General features: G+C 37.1%; 1 protein-coding gene across 5 annotated transcripts in view; it reads left to right on the top strand.

Annotated features, from left to right (window-relative positions):
• Positions 1 to 16,462, top strand: part of LOC105498370 (prostaglandin E receptor 3) — a 204,093-nt gene that overhangs the window by 27,741 nt on the left and 159,890 nt on the right. For all 5 annotated transcript variants that reach the window (XR_011619875.1, XM_011770438.2, XM_011770437.3 and 2 more), the window contains exon 2: positions 9,279 to 9,458. Coding sequence is in view for 4 of the 5 variants with exons in the window: in XM_011770438.2 (XP_011768740.1) it covers positions 9,279 to 9,458 (180 nt within the window). In the remaining variant the exon portion in view is untranslated. The remainder of the gene's footprint in view (positions 1 to 9,278; positions 9,459 to 16,462) is intronic.

Genomic DNA, 16,462 nt, shown 5'->3' on the forward strand with positions numbered 1-16,462 from the left:
TTATAGGGGAGAATTTCCAGTCGAGCAGGTTATTCTCCCATAGCCTAACAACAGAGAATTATGGAAAACAAAACATCACAGATAAAAATTGGCTTGTGAGGAAACTTCTCTTAAACACTTGCATTAGGAATAAACTGCAAATGCAGAAACACCCCAGAATTGAGCCTAAGGGCAGCTGACCAATTTATTTCCTCCCCCAGAAATTAATTTTTCTGGGTTTCTTCATTTATCATCTTTAGTAGATATGTGCGGCCTACAACCCAAGGCACTTTTAAACTATGAAGTACTAAAAGATTTTTAAGTGTGTGATTATAAATCCTGCTGCAATAGAATAAAATCCAAGGATAGAATATTAAAACAGCCTTCCTGATTAATGCTTTGAACACTTAAAAGAACATTATCACTGGGGAAAGGGTACATCATTTTTTTCTTTTAGGATGGAACAAGGTAATTGTACTTGACAGTAGGCAGGGATGGCGAATTTAGAGATCACTGATGTAGTTGTGTTCCTAGTTATCTCAAGTGCATAAATAGTTCTCTATATTCCTGCTGATAACCAAGGGAGAGCTCTGCTAGAGGGCCTGGGAGAGTCACGTGGAACCCAGGGAAGGAGCTGACAGAAGAGCTGCAGCTCTGTTCAGCTAGAATTGGCCTCACCACTCCCTTGACTATATCATTTGTTATATGAGGCTGTTTGAAAGGAGAAATAGTGCAGGGTATATGTGTGTTTGCTAAAACCAGTAAATAGCCTCTCTGTTAGCTGAGCATCCTGCTTTTTCTTCGTCTCCTCTCCCTTGTATGATAGAATTGGACTAATAGGAATAATTAATTCTACCAGAAATCTACATATTCATGCCTAAGGTTTTCTCTCAAAGTCTAAACAGTCTGAAAAATATTTGCAAACACATACACAAAACTTATAATCACTGTGTAGCTGCTTAAATATAAAGACTCAACAGATGGATGCTAAGTTGAATTTATGTTCAAAATTGGATGAAGAATTTGGAGCCCCACTTTCATCTCTGCTGCCATTTGGAAACGGCAGTAGTATGCTCACTCTTTCTAATTCCGATTATCTCTGTATTGCACATCTCATGATTTCTGGGAAAAGCTAGAGTGTCTCTCCTCATGTGCCAGCTACTGCTTATAGAGCTTGTTTTTATAATTTCATAATCATTGCATTCTCAGTAGGAAATTTTAGCGTACTAAACAATGTAAGGCATATGAAACCTATATTTGCCTCATAACAATAATTTTAAATTATTAGCCTCACGAAAATTATTTTTCAAATAATCAAGGAAGACTGTGTAAAATGACTGAAGTATCATTTTAATAATTAATTTTGTGAATTTTCCTGATCATAAAAAGTTAGAGAAATCCAATTCTTTATTTTATAAAGAATATAAAAACATAATTTAAGTGAGTTTTTAGATAATTCTAGACCAGGCCCAGAACACTTTCTAGAGGATGGTAAGTGGTTAAATATATTTAACTATTGGGTGGGGTAAAGCACTGAAAAAGAGAAACAAAACTTTTCTAATAGTTTATAAAAAGAGGGGAAAGGGATTAATAAGCTTTTTTTTATCATAAAGCCAACTGAGTTGAAAATATTAATTGTATACGTTTTAGTCAAACACATTAACGTCTAACTGATGCTGCTAGAATAACAGGCATTCGGTTTTGCATGTTGTAAACTTAGAAACTGAGATAATTTGGACAGGAGTTAGAATGAAGTTTACTTTTACTTTATTCATTTATTTTTAAGTTTCCTAAGAAAGTAAAATATTTAAACAAGCTTCCTAGGCTATTTTATCTATGAGAATGAGAAAATCGTTTTCAAACTCATTCCTTCCATTCCGCTTAACATTGGTTGAGAGCTCAGTGTGGGCATATTTGTTTTCTACTGCTGCTGTAACAAATTATTGTAAGCTTGGTGGCTGTATTAGTCCACCTGAGACTTGTTATAAAGAACTACCTGGGGCCAGGCGGTGGTGGCTCATGCCTGTAATCCTAGCACTTTGGAAGGTCGAGACGGGTGGATTCCCTGAGCCCAGGAGTTTGAGACCAGCCTGGCCAATATGGCAAAACCCCGTCTCTACTAAAATACATAAATTAGCCTGGTGGCACGTGCCTGTGATCCCAGCTACTTGGGAGTCTGAGGCAGGAGAATCGCGTGAACCCGGGAGGTGCAGGTTGCAGTGAGCTGAGACTGCGGCCCTGCACTCCAGCCTGGGGAACAGAGCAAGACTGTCTCAAAAGCACATGGTTCTGCTGGCTGTACAGGAAGCATAGCTGGGGAGGCCTCAAGAAACCTGTGATCAGGGTGGAAGGCAAAGAGGAGGCAGACACACCTTCACATGGCGGAGCAGGAGAGAGAGCAGAGAGGAAAGTGCTACGCACTTTTAAACAAGCATATCTCATGAGAAGTCACTCACTATCATAAGAATAGCAAGGGGGAAGTCTGCCCCCATGATCCAGTCACCTCCCAACAGGCCCCTTCTCCAACACTGAGGATTAAAATTGGACATGAGATTTGGGCAGGGATACAGAGCTAAACCATATCAGTGACTTAAGAGCAACACACATTTCTCTCTCTCTCTTTTTTTTTTTTTTTTTTTTTTTGAGACGGAGTCTTGCTCTGTCGCCCAGGCGGGACTGCAGTGGCCGGATCTCAGCTCACTGCAAGCTCCGCCTCCCGGGTTTGCCATTCTCCTGCCTCAGCCTCCCGAGTAGCTAGGACTACATTAGCTGGGACTACAGGTGCCCGCCACCTCGCCCAGCTAGTTTTTTTGTACTTTTTAGTAGAGACGGGGTTTCACCGTGTTAGCCAGGATGGTCTCGATCTCCTGACCTCGTAATCTGCCCATCTCGGCCTCCCAAAGTGCTGGGATTACAGGCTTGAGCCACGGCGCCCGGCCTTTTTTTTTTTTTTTTTTTTTTTTTTTTTTTTTAATTGTACTTTAAGTTCTAGGGTACATGTGCACAATGTGCAGGTTTGTTACATATGTATACATGTGCCATGTGCACCCTTTAACTCGTCAGCACCCATCAACTCGTCATTTACATCAGCTATAACTCCCAATGCCATCTCTCCCCACTCCCCACTCCCCATAATAGGCCCCAGTGTGTGATGTTCCCCTTCCTATGTCCAAGTGATCTCATTGTTCAATTCCCACCTATGAGTGAGAACACGTGGTGTTTGGTTTTCTGTTCTTGCCATAGTTTGCTGAGAATGATGGTTTCCAGCTGCATCCATGTCCCTACAAAGGACACGAACTCATCCTTTTTTATGGCTGCATAGTATTCCATGGTATATATGTGCCACATTTTCTTAATCCAGTCTGTCACTGATGGACATTTGGGTTGATTCCAAGTCTCTGCTATTGTGAATAGTGCCGCAATAAACATACGTGTGCATGTGTCTTTATAGCAGCATGGTTTATAATCCTTTGGGTATATACCCAGTAATGGGATGGCTGGGTCAAATGGTATTTCTAGTTCTAGATCCTTGAGGAATCGCCATACTGTTTTCCACAATGGTTGAACTAGTTTACAGTCCCACCAACAGTGTAAAAGTGTTCCTATTTCTCCACATCCTCTCCAGCACCTGTTGTTTCCTGACTTTTTAATGATCGCCATTCTAACTGGTGTGAGATGGTATCTCATTGTGGCTTTGATTTGCATTTCTCTGATGGCCAGTGATGACGAACATTTTTTCATGCTCGTGTGTCAGCAACACACATTTCTCTAACTGTTCTGTAGGCTGGAAGTCTGATGGATCTCACTGTGCTAAAGTAAAGGTGCCACAGGGCTGCATTGTCTTTTGAGTCTCTGAGGGAGAAGCCTTTACTTGCCGTTTTCAGTTTTTAGAGGAGGCCATCCTTAAACCTTACCTCCTGCATCCCTTCCTCCACCTTCAAAGCCGGAAACACTGTCTGTCTGCGACCATTCTTCTATAGTCATGCCTCCCTCTGGCCAGAGCTGGGAAAAGTTCTCTGATTTTTAGGACCCTTGTTTTTACATTGGGTCCACCCCGATAATCCAGGATTATCTCCCCACGTCTGGGTCCTTTACTTTAATCACATCTGCAGAGTCCTTTTTGTCTTGTGTGGTAATGTATTCACAGATTCCAGGGACCGAGAAATGGGTATCTTTGTGTGTGGCGGGAGGCGCATTATTCTGCCTACTATAATGGGAGGTAGTAGTCAGCTCATAGGATGATAAGCCAGGCGGCATCACAATATATTAATGTAAATATATTTATTTTAAGTAAATTCGGTGTATAATAGTCCATATTTATCAAAGAAGGGAATAATCATCTGCTTTCTTTAAATAAAAGACTTTCATTAACATCATTTGAAACGTTTTATTTATTTATTTATTTATTTATTTATTTTTTGAGATGGAGTCTTGCTCTGTCGCCCAGGCTGGAGTGCAGTGGCGTGATCTCGGCTCACTGCAAGCTCCGCCTCCCGGGTTCATGCCATTCTCCTGTCTCAGCCTCCCGAGTAGCTGGGACTACAGGCGCCGGTCACCACGCCGGGCTAATTTTTTGTATTTTTAGCAGAGACGGGGTTTCACCGTGTTAGCCAGGATGGTCTTGATCTGCTGACCTCATGATCTGCCCGCCTCGGCCTCCCAAAGTGCTGGGATTACAGGTGTGAGCCACTGCGCCTGGCCGAAACGTTTTTATATACATACAATTTTTTTTTTTTTTTTTTTTTTTTTGATCCCGAGTCTCACTCTGTACCCCGGCTGGAGTGCAGTAGCACAATCTTGGCTCACTGCAACATCCGCCTGCTGGGTTCAAGTAATTCTCCTGCGTCAGCCTCCCAAGTAGCTGGGATTACAGGCACACACCATCATGCCTGGCTAATATTTGTGTTTTTAGTAGAGACAGGGTTTCACCACGTTGCCCAGGCTGGTCTCGAACTCCTGGGTTCAGGGGATCCATCCACCTCGACCTCCCGAAGTGCTGGGATTACAGGCGTGAGCCACCTGGCCTGTGTACATACAATTTTAAAATTAAATTATATTGTTTAAAAGTAAATTATTGTTAAATAGCAATAATTCCATTGCCTTCCACAAGTCTGCATATTTTAAATAATATAACAACAAAACTTTATATATAAAAGTATCATCTATTCAGTTTTTTTCACTTAATACTTATATATACTATTTTTGAATTGTTGTTTTATTAAGCTTTACACCTGATGTTGGAGATGTATGTATTTACAATTTCTTGCTAGTATATATAATGCTCCTCTGAACATTTATTTATTGTATAGCTACTATTTGCTTTTATTGGATAAATCATTTGGAAAAATTCCTGTGAAAGAAATTCCACAGGAGGATTGCATGAAGCCAGGAGTTTGAGATCAACCTAGTTAACATAGTGAGACCCCGTCTCTATAAAAAATAAAAATATTAGTTGAGTGTGGTGGCATATACTTGTAATCCCAGCATCTCGGGAGGCTGAGGCAGGAGGATCATTTGAGCCCAGGAGTTCAGGACTACAGTGAGCTATGATTGCACCACTGCACTCAAGCCTTGGTGATAGAGTGAGACACTATCTCAAAAAACAAAATATGAGTCAAGTCCCAGAGCTTGAGTTTGCCTTATAAGACAAAACTGGAAATTCCCATCGGCTTTGCCAGGGATTCGTTTAAGAATAAAAACTGTGACCAAATAAGACAAAAGGGAAATGGCTGGAGACCAGTGTCACACAGCCTTGTAAGAATTTTGGTGTATTATTTCCTCTCTTTCTGTCTGTCTGCTTAACCTGCTCTACCTGCTTTTTTGTTACATACTTGTATTTTTGAAATAAAATTGAGTATACATGAGCAGAATTGGCAGTTCCAGAAATCCTATGACTCAGCTCTCTTTTCCTGTTGACTTATCAATACTAGGACCAGTCATTATCAGCTTGGTGGAAAAAGACACAGAAGATGGGGAATTAAAAGAATCAAATATTTACTTACTTCAAACTAATATAGCCAATTACATCTTTTATCTCACAATAGTAGTCCATTTTGCCAACAAGAGTAGATGTATGTGTTTATAATTTCTTGCTAGTATATAACAATTAATTGCTAGTTTACAATTTCTTGCTGATGGTTAAGTGTCCTTTTTCCCAAAGCAAATCGATTTCAGATATGTTAGTATTTCGTTCAATTGCTTGTAGTCAAGTTCAGTAACCTTGGAGCCAGGTTCCTATGTGTTGATGTTATGCCCACTTTAAATCATAGAGACCCACCTTTTCTTCCCTCATACATCCAAGTTTTTGAGGGACATGTGGATGCCTGTTAGTACTGTTTATCTGTTTATCTACTACAAATATGTGTTTCTCTCTCTGTCTCTTTCTCTCTCTCTCTCTCTCTTTCTCACACACACACACGCACACACAATTGTAGGCCTTCAGAGGACAGTGTGAAAGACTCAGATGGTCCTGAAGGACATGGAAATCTCAGAAGTAGAAATGAATACTAGGATTAAAAGTGTTCCAGAAGTAGAAAACAGAAAGAATAAAGGCCAAGCGGGAAGAAAGAATAAAGGGATATTCTAGACCAATGGACTATAGCTAGAGTTTGGAGTCTGTGTAGGCAGTTAGTGGGAGACAAAACTGGAAAGAATAGTTTGGACAGTATTGTAGAGGGCTTTGAACACTAGAGTTAAATTTCTGTTCGATGGACAATGGGAAGACATTGATGATTTTCTAGTTAGAGAGGATTTGATCCCAGCTGGGATTGGAAGCTACACCTGTGATGGACAGATATCTGTATATACCGTCTTAGTCTGCTTGGGCTGCCATAACAAAGCTGTAAACTTGATGGTTTAAACAGCGGACATTTATTTCTCACAGTTCAGGAAGCTGAAGATTCTAAGATCAAGGTGCCCTCAGATTCAGTTTCTGGTGAAGGCCCTTTTCCTGGCTTGTAGACTGCTGTCTTCTTGCTGTGCCCCACATGGCTGAAGGAGTTACCTGTGGGTTCTTCACCCTCTTCCTATAAGGATGATAATCCCATCATAGGAGCTTTCATGACCCTATCTAAACCTAATTACCTCCCATAGGTCTCACCTGCTAATACCATCACATAAAGGGTTGGGGCTTCCACATATAAACATTCAGTCCATACATGCACCATCTGGATGTCTATTATAACCATAATTCAAATGAGAGGAAGATCTGAACAAGGATGAGTATGAAGCAAGAGCAAAAGGCATTGCAGAGGTTGAGGAAAAGAAGAGTTCTCAGACTCTGAAATATTGAGCCAGGGTGAGTGTAACAAAATGCTATCATTGGAGTTGTGCTTAAGTGGTTAGGGATGTTTTGGATGCTCAGGGATGTTGAATTCAATTTAAGTGATGTGACCTGAGGGCAGAACATACAGATAAGTGTAAGCCTCGAGAGAGAGATTAGGTTCAATAGAAATGTACCGTGAACAAAAAAAACACAAGCCACATATAATTTAAAGTTTTCTAGTAATTGCATTTTTAAAAAGTCAGGACAAACAAGTGACATTAATTTGAATAATATATTTTTAACACAACGTATGGAAATATTAGTCCATTGTGTAATCAACATATTCTAACATTTCAATGTGCTTTGGTTATATGTCAAGTACTCAAGAGCTGTATAGGTCTAGAATGGGAAACTTAGGAGCCAGTGACAAAGTCAGCTAATTTCTTTGCTTGGGAATGCGAACCCACGTTTGAGTTGTTCCTGCTTTTTTTGCTGTTATGAACAATGCTGTTATGAAATAGTCATATACGCAACTCTTGGTGCAAGAATTCTGGATAGTATATTCCTAGGAGTTGTACCTCTGGGAAGTAGCAGGTGAAATAGTGCCAATTTGTTTTCTTTCTTTCTTTCTTTCTTTCTTTTTTTTTTTTGAGACAGAGTTTCGCTCTTGTTGCCCAGGCTGGAGTACAATGGCACGATCTCGGCTCATTGCAACCTCCACCTCCCAGGTTCAAGCGATTCTCCTGCCTCAGCCTCCCGAGTAACTGGGATTACAGACATGCACCACTATGACCAGCTAATTTTGTATTTTTAGTAGAGACAGGGTTTCTCCAAGTTGGTCAGGCTGGTCTTGAACTCCCGACCTCAGGTGATGCACCTGCTTCGGCCTCCCAAAGTCCTGGGATTACAGAAGTGAGCCACCGTGCTTGGCATGCCAATTTGTTTTCTAAGATGGTTGTTCCAGTTTACACACCCACTAATAGTGTGTAAAAGAGTCCTCACCTTATTCCACATCCTCAGGAACAGTATAGTCACATTTCTTCATTTTGATCAATCTAGAGAGTATAAAATTGCTTTGCATTTGTTGTAATTTGAATGTTTTCTGATGATTAATAATTTTGAACATTTTTCATATGCATACGAACATCTTTTTCATTCAAATATAAATACATATTATGTAACTCATACACTGTCACTTGTGTGTTGTATTATATATTCCTTCAAATATAAAAATTTTTTATCTCACAAATACTTATTGAACATCTGCTATCTGCTACGTATTGATCTAGGCACTTGGGGAAAAAAATAGCCCCAAATTCCTGCAATCATGGATTTACATTGTGTAGTATATATTGGGTGGGGGCAAAGAAAGTAAAATACTGTACATCATATGGTGTTAGTCTGGCTCATCCATTTCACCTCATTCAGTCTTGGGTTCTGCAAATGTAAGAAGGAAGTGGTAATACTACCTGTCTTATGATGTTTATTAAATACATATGAAGGACTTGGCACCATATCCAATAAATAGTAAGGATTCTAAAAATGCTAGTGGCAATAACAATAATAATAATAATAACAACAACAATATTATTATTTCCTCCTTTCTTGCTTCTACTTTTTCTGCAGTATTTTTTTAATTAGAACTACTGAAAATTTAAGATTAACATGTTTTTGTTATTGTTGAAGTGTTGGCCCTCATTTGGGTGAACTTGTGGTATTTTCTGCAACAAGACATGACTTTGGCTTATTTTGAGATGTGTTATTTTCAAGCTTCTTAAATTCCAAGAATCAACAGCCTGAAAACATGCATGTTTTAAAAAGCTACATCGTGTTTAATAGCCAAAAATGTGGGGAAATACCTAGAAATGTCTTGTATAATTCAGGACTGTGTTATCCGAGTATAAATGTTGCTTGAATTAATCATTTCAATCCAACAACCAATTTATTGAAAACCGACTGCGTGCAACCTACAGTGTAGAGGAGATGCATATGACCTTATTAATCTTTGAAACAATTATTTGTCCCCCTTTCTTAGATAATGATGTTGAAAATGATCTTCAATCAGACATCAGTTGAGCACTGCAAGACACATACAGGGAAGCAGAAAGAATGCAACTTCTTCTTAATAGCTGTTCGCCTGGCTTCACTGAACCAGATCTTGGATCCTTGGGTTTACCTGCTGTTAAGAAAGATCCTTCTTCGAAAGTTTTGCCAGGTAGCAAATGCTGTCTCCAGCTGCTCTAATGATGGACAGAAAGGGCAGCCTATCTCATTATCTAATGAAATAATACAGACAGAAGCATGAAAGAAAACACTTAACTTGCATGTGCACAGCTTTTGGTAACAAATATCGCTAAACCTTACTGTGAATTTAGGCATCTCTGGCATGCCACTGTTTATGCATTGAAGTGAAATTTTTGGTATAAAGCTAAATGGTCTTAGAAGCATAGAAAATCCCTATGTGCCAAAAGTAGTGAAACACAAACAAAGGAAAATATATTAATAACAGTCTAGTGTTTTTGTTGAGTCTGCCATTTGTAGCTGAATATGTGATTAATTATGTGATGAAAACATTTTTTATAAATGATCTTGGTCTATTGGGGAGCGGGGATAGTTAATATTCCAGTACACTGAATACATGAGGAATTTAACCACATATATCATTGAAGACAAGGGATAGCAGTTTGTTTTTATTCAAAGACATTGCTGTGTTCTCTTTCATTGCCTCTCTCACTTTCTGTCACTTTTTTCCTCCTTACATTAAAAAAAGTTTAATTACAGTTAAAAATGTATAATGTGTTTATAATATTCATCAATACTGTTATTCAAATGTTGCTCAATATAGCAAATTAACTCCTAACCTAACAAAGTTTAAGTTTAGTTGGATTGATAATTAGATTTACTTTTTATCTGAGTAAGAACCAATTCCATTTGTTTGAAATATGGAGTTCGTGACTACACAAATTGCTAATTATTCTTTCTTTTGAATATATTTTACATTTCTATGAGCCTAAGGAAGATTCATAAAACTGACCTATGGGAGTTGTGAAGTGATTTTTCAGAATGCTATGTAAGGACAGATTTGAGCACTAACTATAGGTACTCTGAATATATAATTTCCCTTGATTTTTCACCAAAAGTGTTCCCCAGTCTTTGACTCATTACATTCCAATACTGAGTCCAAAACAAATAAATATTTTGAAGAGTCAGTGAATACTTTCCATTGTTTGGCCTATTTATATAAGAAAATTAATAACATTGACCCTTCACAGCTCTTCTGCCTGCTCCCCAAAGTGGCTCTATCTAAATATTTATTACTAAAATGTTTTTCCTACAGTCCACATGAGTACAAACCTCAATAGCTAAGCCTGACATATTTGTGCACCAGTAGATCACTACATTAAGTTTTGGGAATTGCACTTCTTAGAAATATCTCCCCACCAAACATAGTAATCCTGTAGTTTACGCCTGCACAAAGCTTGTCGTATTCTTTGGTGCATTCATTTTGTAAACCCATTAACTTTTTATTGCAAAGATTTTCATTTGCAGTTTCTTGTACTGCTTTTCTAGTTTTTTAAAAGCTTGAGATTTATTTATACTTCTTGTAGTAACTGCATATTTGTGTGTGTGTTTAGTGGTCATTTGGTAAAGAATTAATTTCGGTAGGTGCAATATGTCTTATCAGATTGATATATACACCAGCTTATGTCATCGGGACTAATCATTTCAAATGATCATGTCAAATTGAATTTGGAGACAAAATCTGCTGAGAGTGCTTATGTAATTCATGATGGTTCTACTAATCTAAATTTTGGAAAAGATAAATAGACTATACTAAAACCTCGCTATGCCATAGAATTGGATTATCCCGTGGGTCAACTCATTGAGTATAAGACAAAGCTACCTACTTTTTTTCAAAAGTGCACTTAAATCACATAATAAACAGGCTTTACCTCTTGGGTGGTCCTGTGACCCTAAGTTCTAATCAGATAGACACAGAGGCAGTGTAGATTTGAGTGGCATGAGCATGATTAAGTTATTCTTTCCAGCATCTAGTATAACACCTGGAATATAGAAATTGTCCAATAAATATTTATTCAGTGAATCAATGAGCAGAAGTTTGCCAGAACAGTACACATTGGCAAGGCACATACCATATGATTGAAGTGCTTCATGCATTACAGTCCATCGGGCTGATAAAGTGAATTATTTCTTCTTATTTAATTACAGAAATATGAATTTACCTTCAAGGGTGCAGTGTCATATTGCTGTAAAACAAAGTGCTTTATTTATACTAATAATGTAGGAGACTGATACTTACAAATGATAGTGGACATTACTACCAAAAGAATATCACTTTTCATCTAACCACAAAAATACAGAAAGCCAAAAAGCCTGAAACTTATTCTTAACTGCAAAATAAATTCCTGCCCAGGAGATATATTTTAGGAGGGGATGAATGGCAGCTTTTGTGTTTTTTTTTAACAAGCTTGAAAGGGAGGTGGAAAAGAAAGAAATTAGGTAAATGGCATATGAGTTTTGTTATCTAGACATTCGTTAGTCCGGGGAAACCTGATAGAAAATGAAAATCCCAAATGATTTCAGCCTTTTTGTGATGGCTGAGGTTAGATTTCAGAGATGTACAGAGACTAAGGCGGTGGTTAGAAAGAGGATATACGTAATCACAGCAGAAAGACGTGTCTAAGTTTAATTTTATTGGCTTTCAAGTTCACTCATGTATACTTAGTTTGTCCATACATATGTCTAATCAGGAAAAATGCATGTATAGATTATGACATTCCTGAACTTTGAAGTATTGGTTAAAAGACAATTAAAGGCCAAGAAAACCATGTTGGAAGAAGTAAGCGAATGAAATGTAGAAATATATGTAAAATTAGCAAGTGTCAATTTTACCAAGTAGTGTTTATTTTCCAAACAATGAATTTATATACTATGCTGAGTCATAGATGAGAATGATCACATGTTACTTAATGAGAGCAGTTTACTTTTCAAATAAAATAGCTATGATGAATGTCTTAAAAGTATCTTGAAGTTGAAGAAACAAAAATGAGTTATCTCAATATTTACCAAATTAACCTAGTGCTGTATATATCCCAAGATATTTTAGGTAAATGTAAGTGTTTAATCATGCCAGATTTCAACTAGTCTGAAATACAAGGTATACATATATTTCCACTTACATTTCTTTATTTTATGAAATATCTCTTGACCATGTTGCAGAAAATAATTGCAAAACCTCATGTAAGTTAACTATGAAAGATCCTGTGAGCACATTGGTGTTGAGTGACAGACAAACTAAAAACTGGCAAACAGTATTTTAATAAGGGGGTCACTCTGTGGCAGTATTCTAATATTGGATTTTCAAGTAGATTAGGCTTTTTATTTATTCAATGCTTTTTATAATTTTGTTCTTTTTGACTCCAAATTATTGGTCAGCTTTCAACCTTCTCCACATCAGCAATCATTTAATAGTTCTTTTGGTTGCGATCAACTTAGAAAAAGAAAATAGAAAACTTTTGTTCTTTGAAATTTTAGACATGCATAATATCTATTTATTTTCATAATTTAACCCCAAAAGCTTCTCCTGCAATACACAGGATGCTAGGAGCTGAATGACATGGGGAGCCTACAGAGCATTTATTATTACAAACATGCAAAAAGCTTAACTTGAAGAATTAAAATTTCTATCTTTTATATATATAACAAGTACAAACCATCAACAATGACAAAATTTAACAACTGCTTGTTTATTGCTTGTTTTATATGTTTATATATCTCAAAATCTGTTAAAACGGAGGTCTAAAAAATGTACAGAATTGTGCAACTGTGGCTTAGTCCATAAGACTTTTCTGAGTTGCAATAAAGTGCTGACACAAAGTGACAGATGTCTGTGATGTTTCATGACATAGGTTATGATCGAGCCAATTTACAAAATTTAATAACCAACCTAAACTCACATACATATTTGTTAAGAAGCTGACATTAGTTCAGTATTGTAAGGAAACTAACTAGGTGGTGATGATGATAAAAGAATTAGGAGAAACATTTTATTTGATATGTTCTCTGTTTTGTAATTCCTAAAATGAAGATTCTATTTAAGGGTTATAATTTATACAAGTTTAGTCATATACCATTACGTTATGATACCATAAGCAGAGTGCATTATGATTCTCTAGAAATATAATTCAATCAGATACGTATCATATTCATTTATATGTCACATATTTTCTTTACTGAGAATAAAAATTATCTTATTTTCAGAAGCTTTGTATCAATCAGCTTCATATAATAAGCAACCCAGATATCTACTAGATTACATATTTCTTCATTTGAAACTACACTGTTTTCTCCTAGTCCCCTTGACTCTACTGTGCTTATCCATTCTTTCACAGAAAGAAAGTAACAAACATATTTCCTGTTGGTGAGGCTGGGATTGTTTTTAAGAGGAGAGATAATAACTTCATATTTTTAAAGTGCCAGTACCCTAATACGTGAAACAGATCAGAATCTGTTGTGTAGTAAGTCTGCTTTGTTGAAGAATTTATTATGGGAGTAAAGATGAGAAGGAAAGAGATCACCATTAGAAACAAGTCAGCCTTTTCATGCTTTTTTGAGCATTTTGGAGATGATTCTACTTCTCAAGTTATTATCATTCATGCATCTCCTCAATACTATTGTTAAATGCTTTAGAATTAGAATATTTTAATCCTTTAATTAAAGTAAGCCAAACATCTAGGCAAAAACAGCCAATCATCAAACTTTAATAGGAATTCAAATATAGATTCCTTATACAGTTTTCCATGTCTGTAGAAATCAAGGCTGTAATGTTACGCAGGGGGAAATGCATATGATTTACTAACACACTTCAATGTTCTACTTTTAAAAGGATATTCATGTGGGTGGGGCAGAGAACATAGAAAAAGATATGATGGAAAACCTGTCCATTTTCTACCTGTTAAACTTCATCATTTTGCACCAGGCCCTGGAAGCAAAGAGAGGAAGGGGCTGACTGCATTTATCTTTGAACACTTGAGCATCAGTAGGACAAACTACTGAGTGGCCAGGGGTCTTGTCTGTCAAAGCAAATGATAAGTTCACTCAGGCCATTATTGGCTGCTGAACTCTCTTCCTTCCCAACTTTCTTCCTCGAAAGAGAAAAAAATAGTTTGCCTTCTTGCTCTCCTTATCAAATATTTTTGTACAAATAGTATAAGCCTGTTTAAGCAAATCAATTAAAATAGGCACTGATTATTTTGATCTGTTTGTAACAAGTGGATGTAAGTACTATTTACATGGTGTGCCTAAGGAGGAGCTGAAATCGTTGGCACTCTAATCCATATTGTAAAGATCAGTATTGAAAGAATAGTGTTCTTCACCTCTCCTCCACAGCATCCATCCCTATATACTTGATTAAATGGAAAAGTCTATTTTATCACCTCTCTGTAAAGTTTCATGGGTAGTTATCGTCAGTGTATTTAAATATATCTTCTAGTATGTTTTAAAGGCTGGTCTTCAATACTGTGGAGACAAAAAAATAAAGAGCCTCTGAAAATACATTAGACTTTTGTTGCCATTCAAGCCATAGCTAGTATGTGTATTTAATAAATGTGTGTTATTTATGTCGTGTTTGTCAATGGAAAATAAAGTTGAATGTTCTGAAATGTCCCTGTGTTTTCTTCCTGATGTAAACTCATGTCAGGAATATATTACTTATACCTATGTTAAGTATTTTGCTGAAATCATATTTGATGTGCTTTGTCATATAATAGCACAATGTAATGCAACGGCCCCATGCTATCTGGAAAAATTAGATCATTTTGTTTTATATTCCATAATCATGTATATAGCAAATTATTGTTGATTTAATATAAATCTGAGAGTTGCTCTTTTCCCTTTTTCAACATGATGTTCCTTTGTTTTATAATCTCAAGATTATTGTTCTTAACACAACGTGCATTTATAAATTATTCTAAGCTTAGCTATTCCCCTTTCTTGTGGATTTTGGTGTAATCTACAGGCAGCCAAAATAAGAACTGTCCTTGCTCGTAGTCCAACCCTTTAATTGACTTGTGCCTGAGTATCGGTGGGAGCTGAGTATTGGTGGTTATGAATACTGTGCTCCCCAGCTATTTGTTCAAGTGCTTATTGAGGTCACTATTGGTCTTCCTTCTTCAATGAAGGGAGAAACTCTGTGGAATGGAGACTGCAAAGTCAAGCTCATTAAAAGTATCCTTCTTTCTTCCTGAGAAAAGGTATCTAGGGAGAATTCTGTCCCTGGTTCCTCTCATGCAGGGGTTCTAGGCCTAGGACCAGATCTTATTGTCTCTACAATCTTGATTCTTTAGCATTTCAGGATAGGCAGAGATTCATTAAAGTAAACAAAAATCATAGCTAAATAAGAGAGATAAGAGAAATAAATTGTAGTGTTCTATACTCCTGTAGGATTACTATAGTTAATGCTAATATACGGTTTCAAATAGCTGGAAGGAGGCTATTGAATGTTCCCAATACAAAGAAATGATGAATGTTTGAGATGATGTTGATATGCTAATCACCCTCATCTGATCACTATACATTATGTGTATCAAAACATCGCTCTGTACCCTGTGACTGTCTACAATTATTATTATTATTAAAATAAATACTTAAATAAAATTTAAAAGTCATTATGACTAGTATGGCTATGGCTGACCCAAAATTTCCACCATCATGCTGGTAAACCTACAGGCCATGGGGTGAGACATTCCCCAGTTTCATGTCCTCAGAGGTCATGGGGCCAAATGTCCTTGGGGCCAGTGTGCTTGCTAGTACTAGCCTTGAGTAAATTCATTCTGGATGGATGTTGGTCATGGAGAATTTAAGTCACTTCTCCAAGCTTGCTCTTTCCTTCAACATATATTTATTGTGTACTTATTATGTGCCAAGCTCTGGTAGGTACTAAGACCCAAGGATTAATAAAAACAGCAAGTTCTCAATGAATTTATAACCTGGTAGGGGAACAGGAAATAATCAGAGCTGCAATTAGAGTAAGCACATGGTATCATGAGAATACATGGAAACATAATGCTAACATGAGAAGTGTTCCTATAGAAGGTGACATTTAATCTGCATTTTGGGGAAAGGAATAGGTGTTAACCTGTAATGAAAGGACATTGTAGGATATTTTTCACTTCACTCTGTCCAAAGCATTGCAATTTC

The sequence above is a fragment of the Macaca nemestrina genome, chromosome 1, assembly GCF_043159975.1.
Source record: "Macaca nemestrina isolate mMacNem1 chromosome 1, mMacNem.hap1, whole genome shotgun sequence".
NCBI lineage: Eukaryota > Metazoa > Chordata > Mammalia > Primates > Cercopithecidae > Macaca > Macaca nemestrina.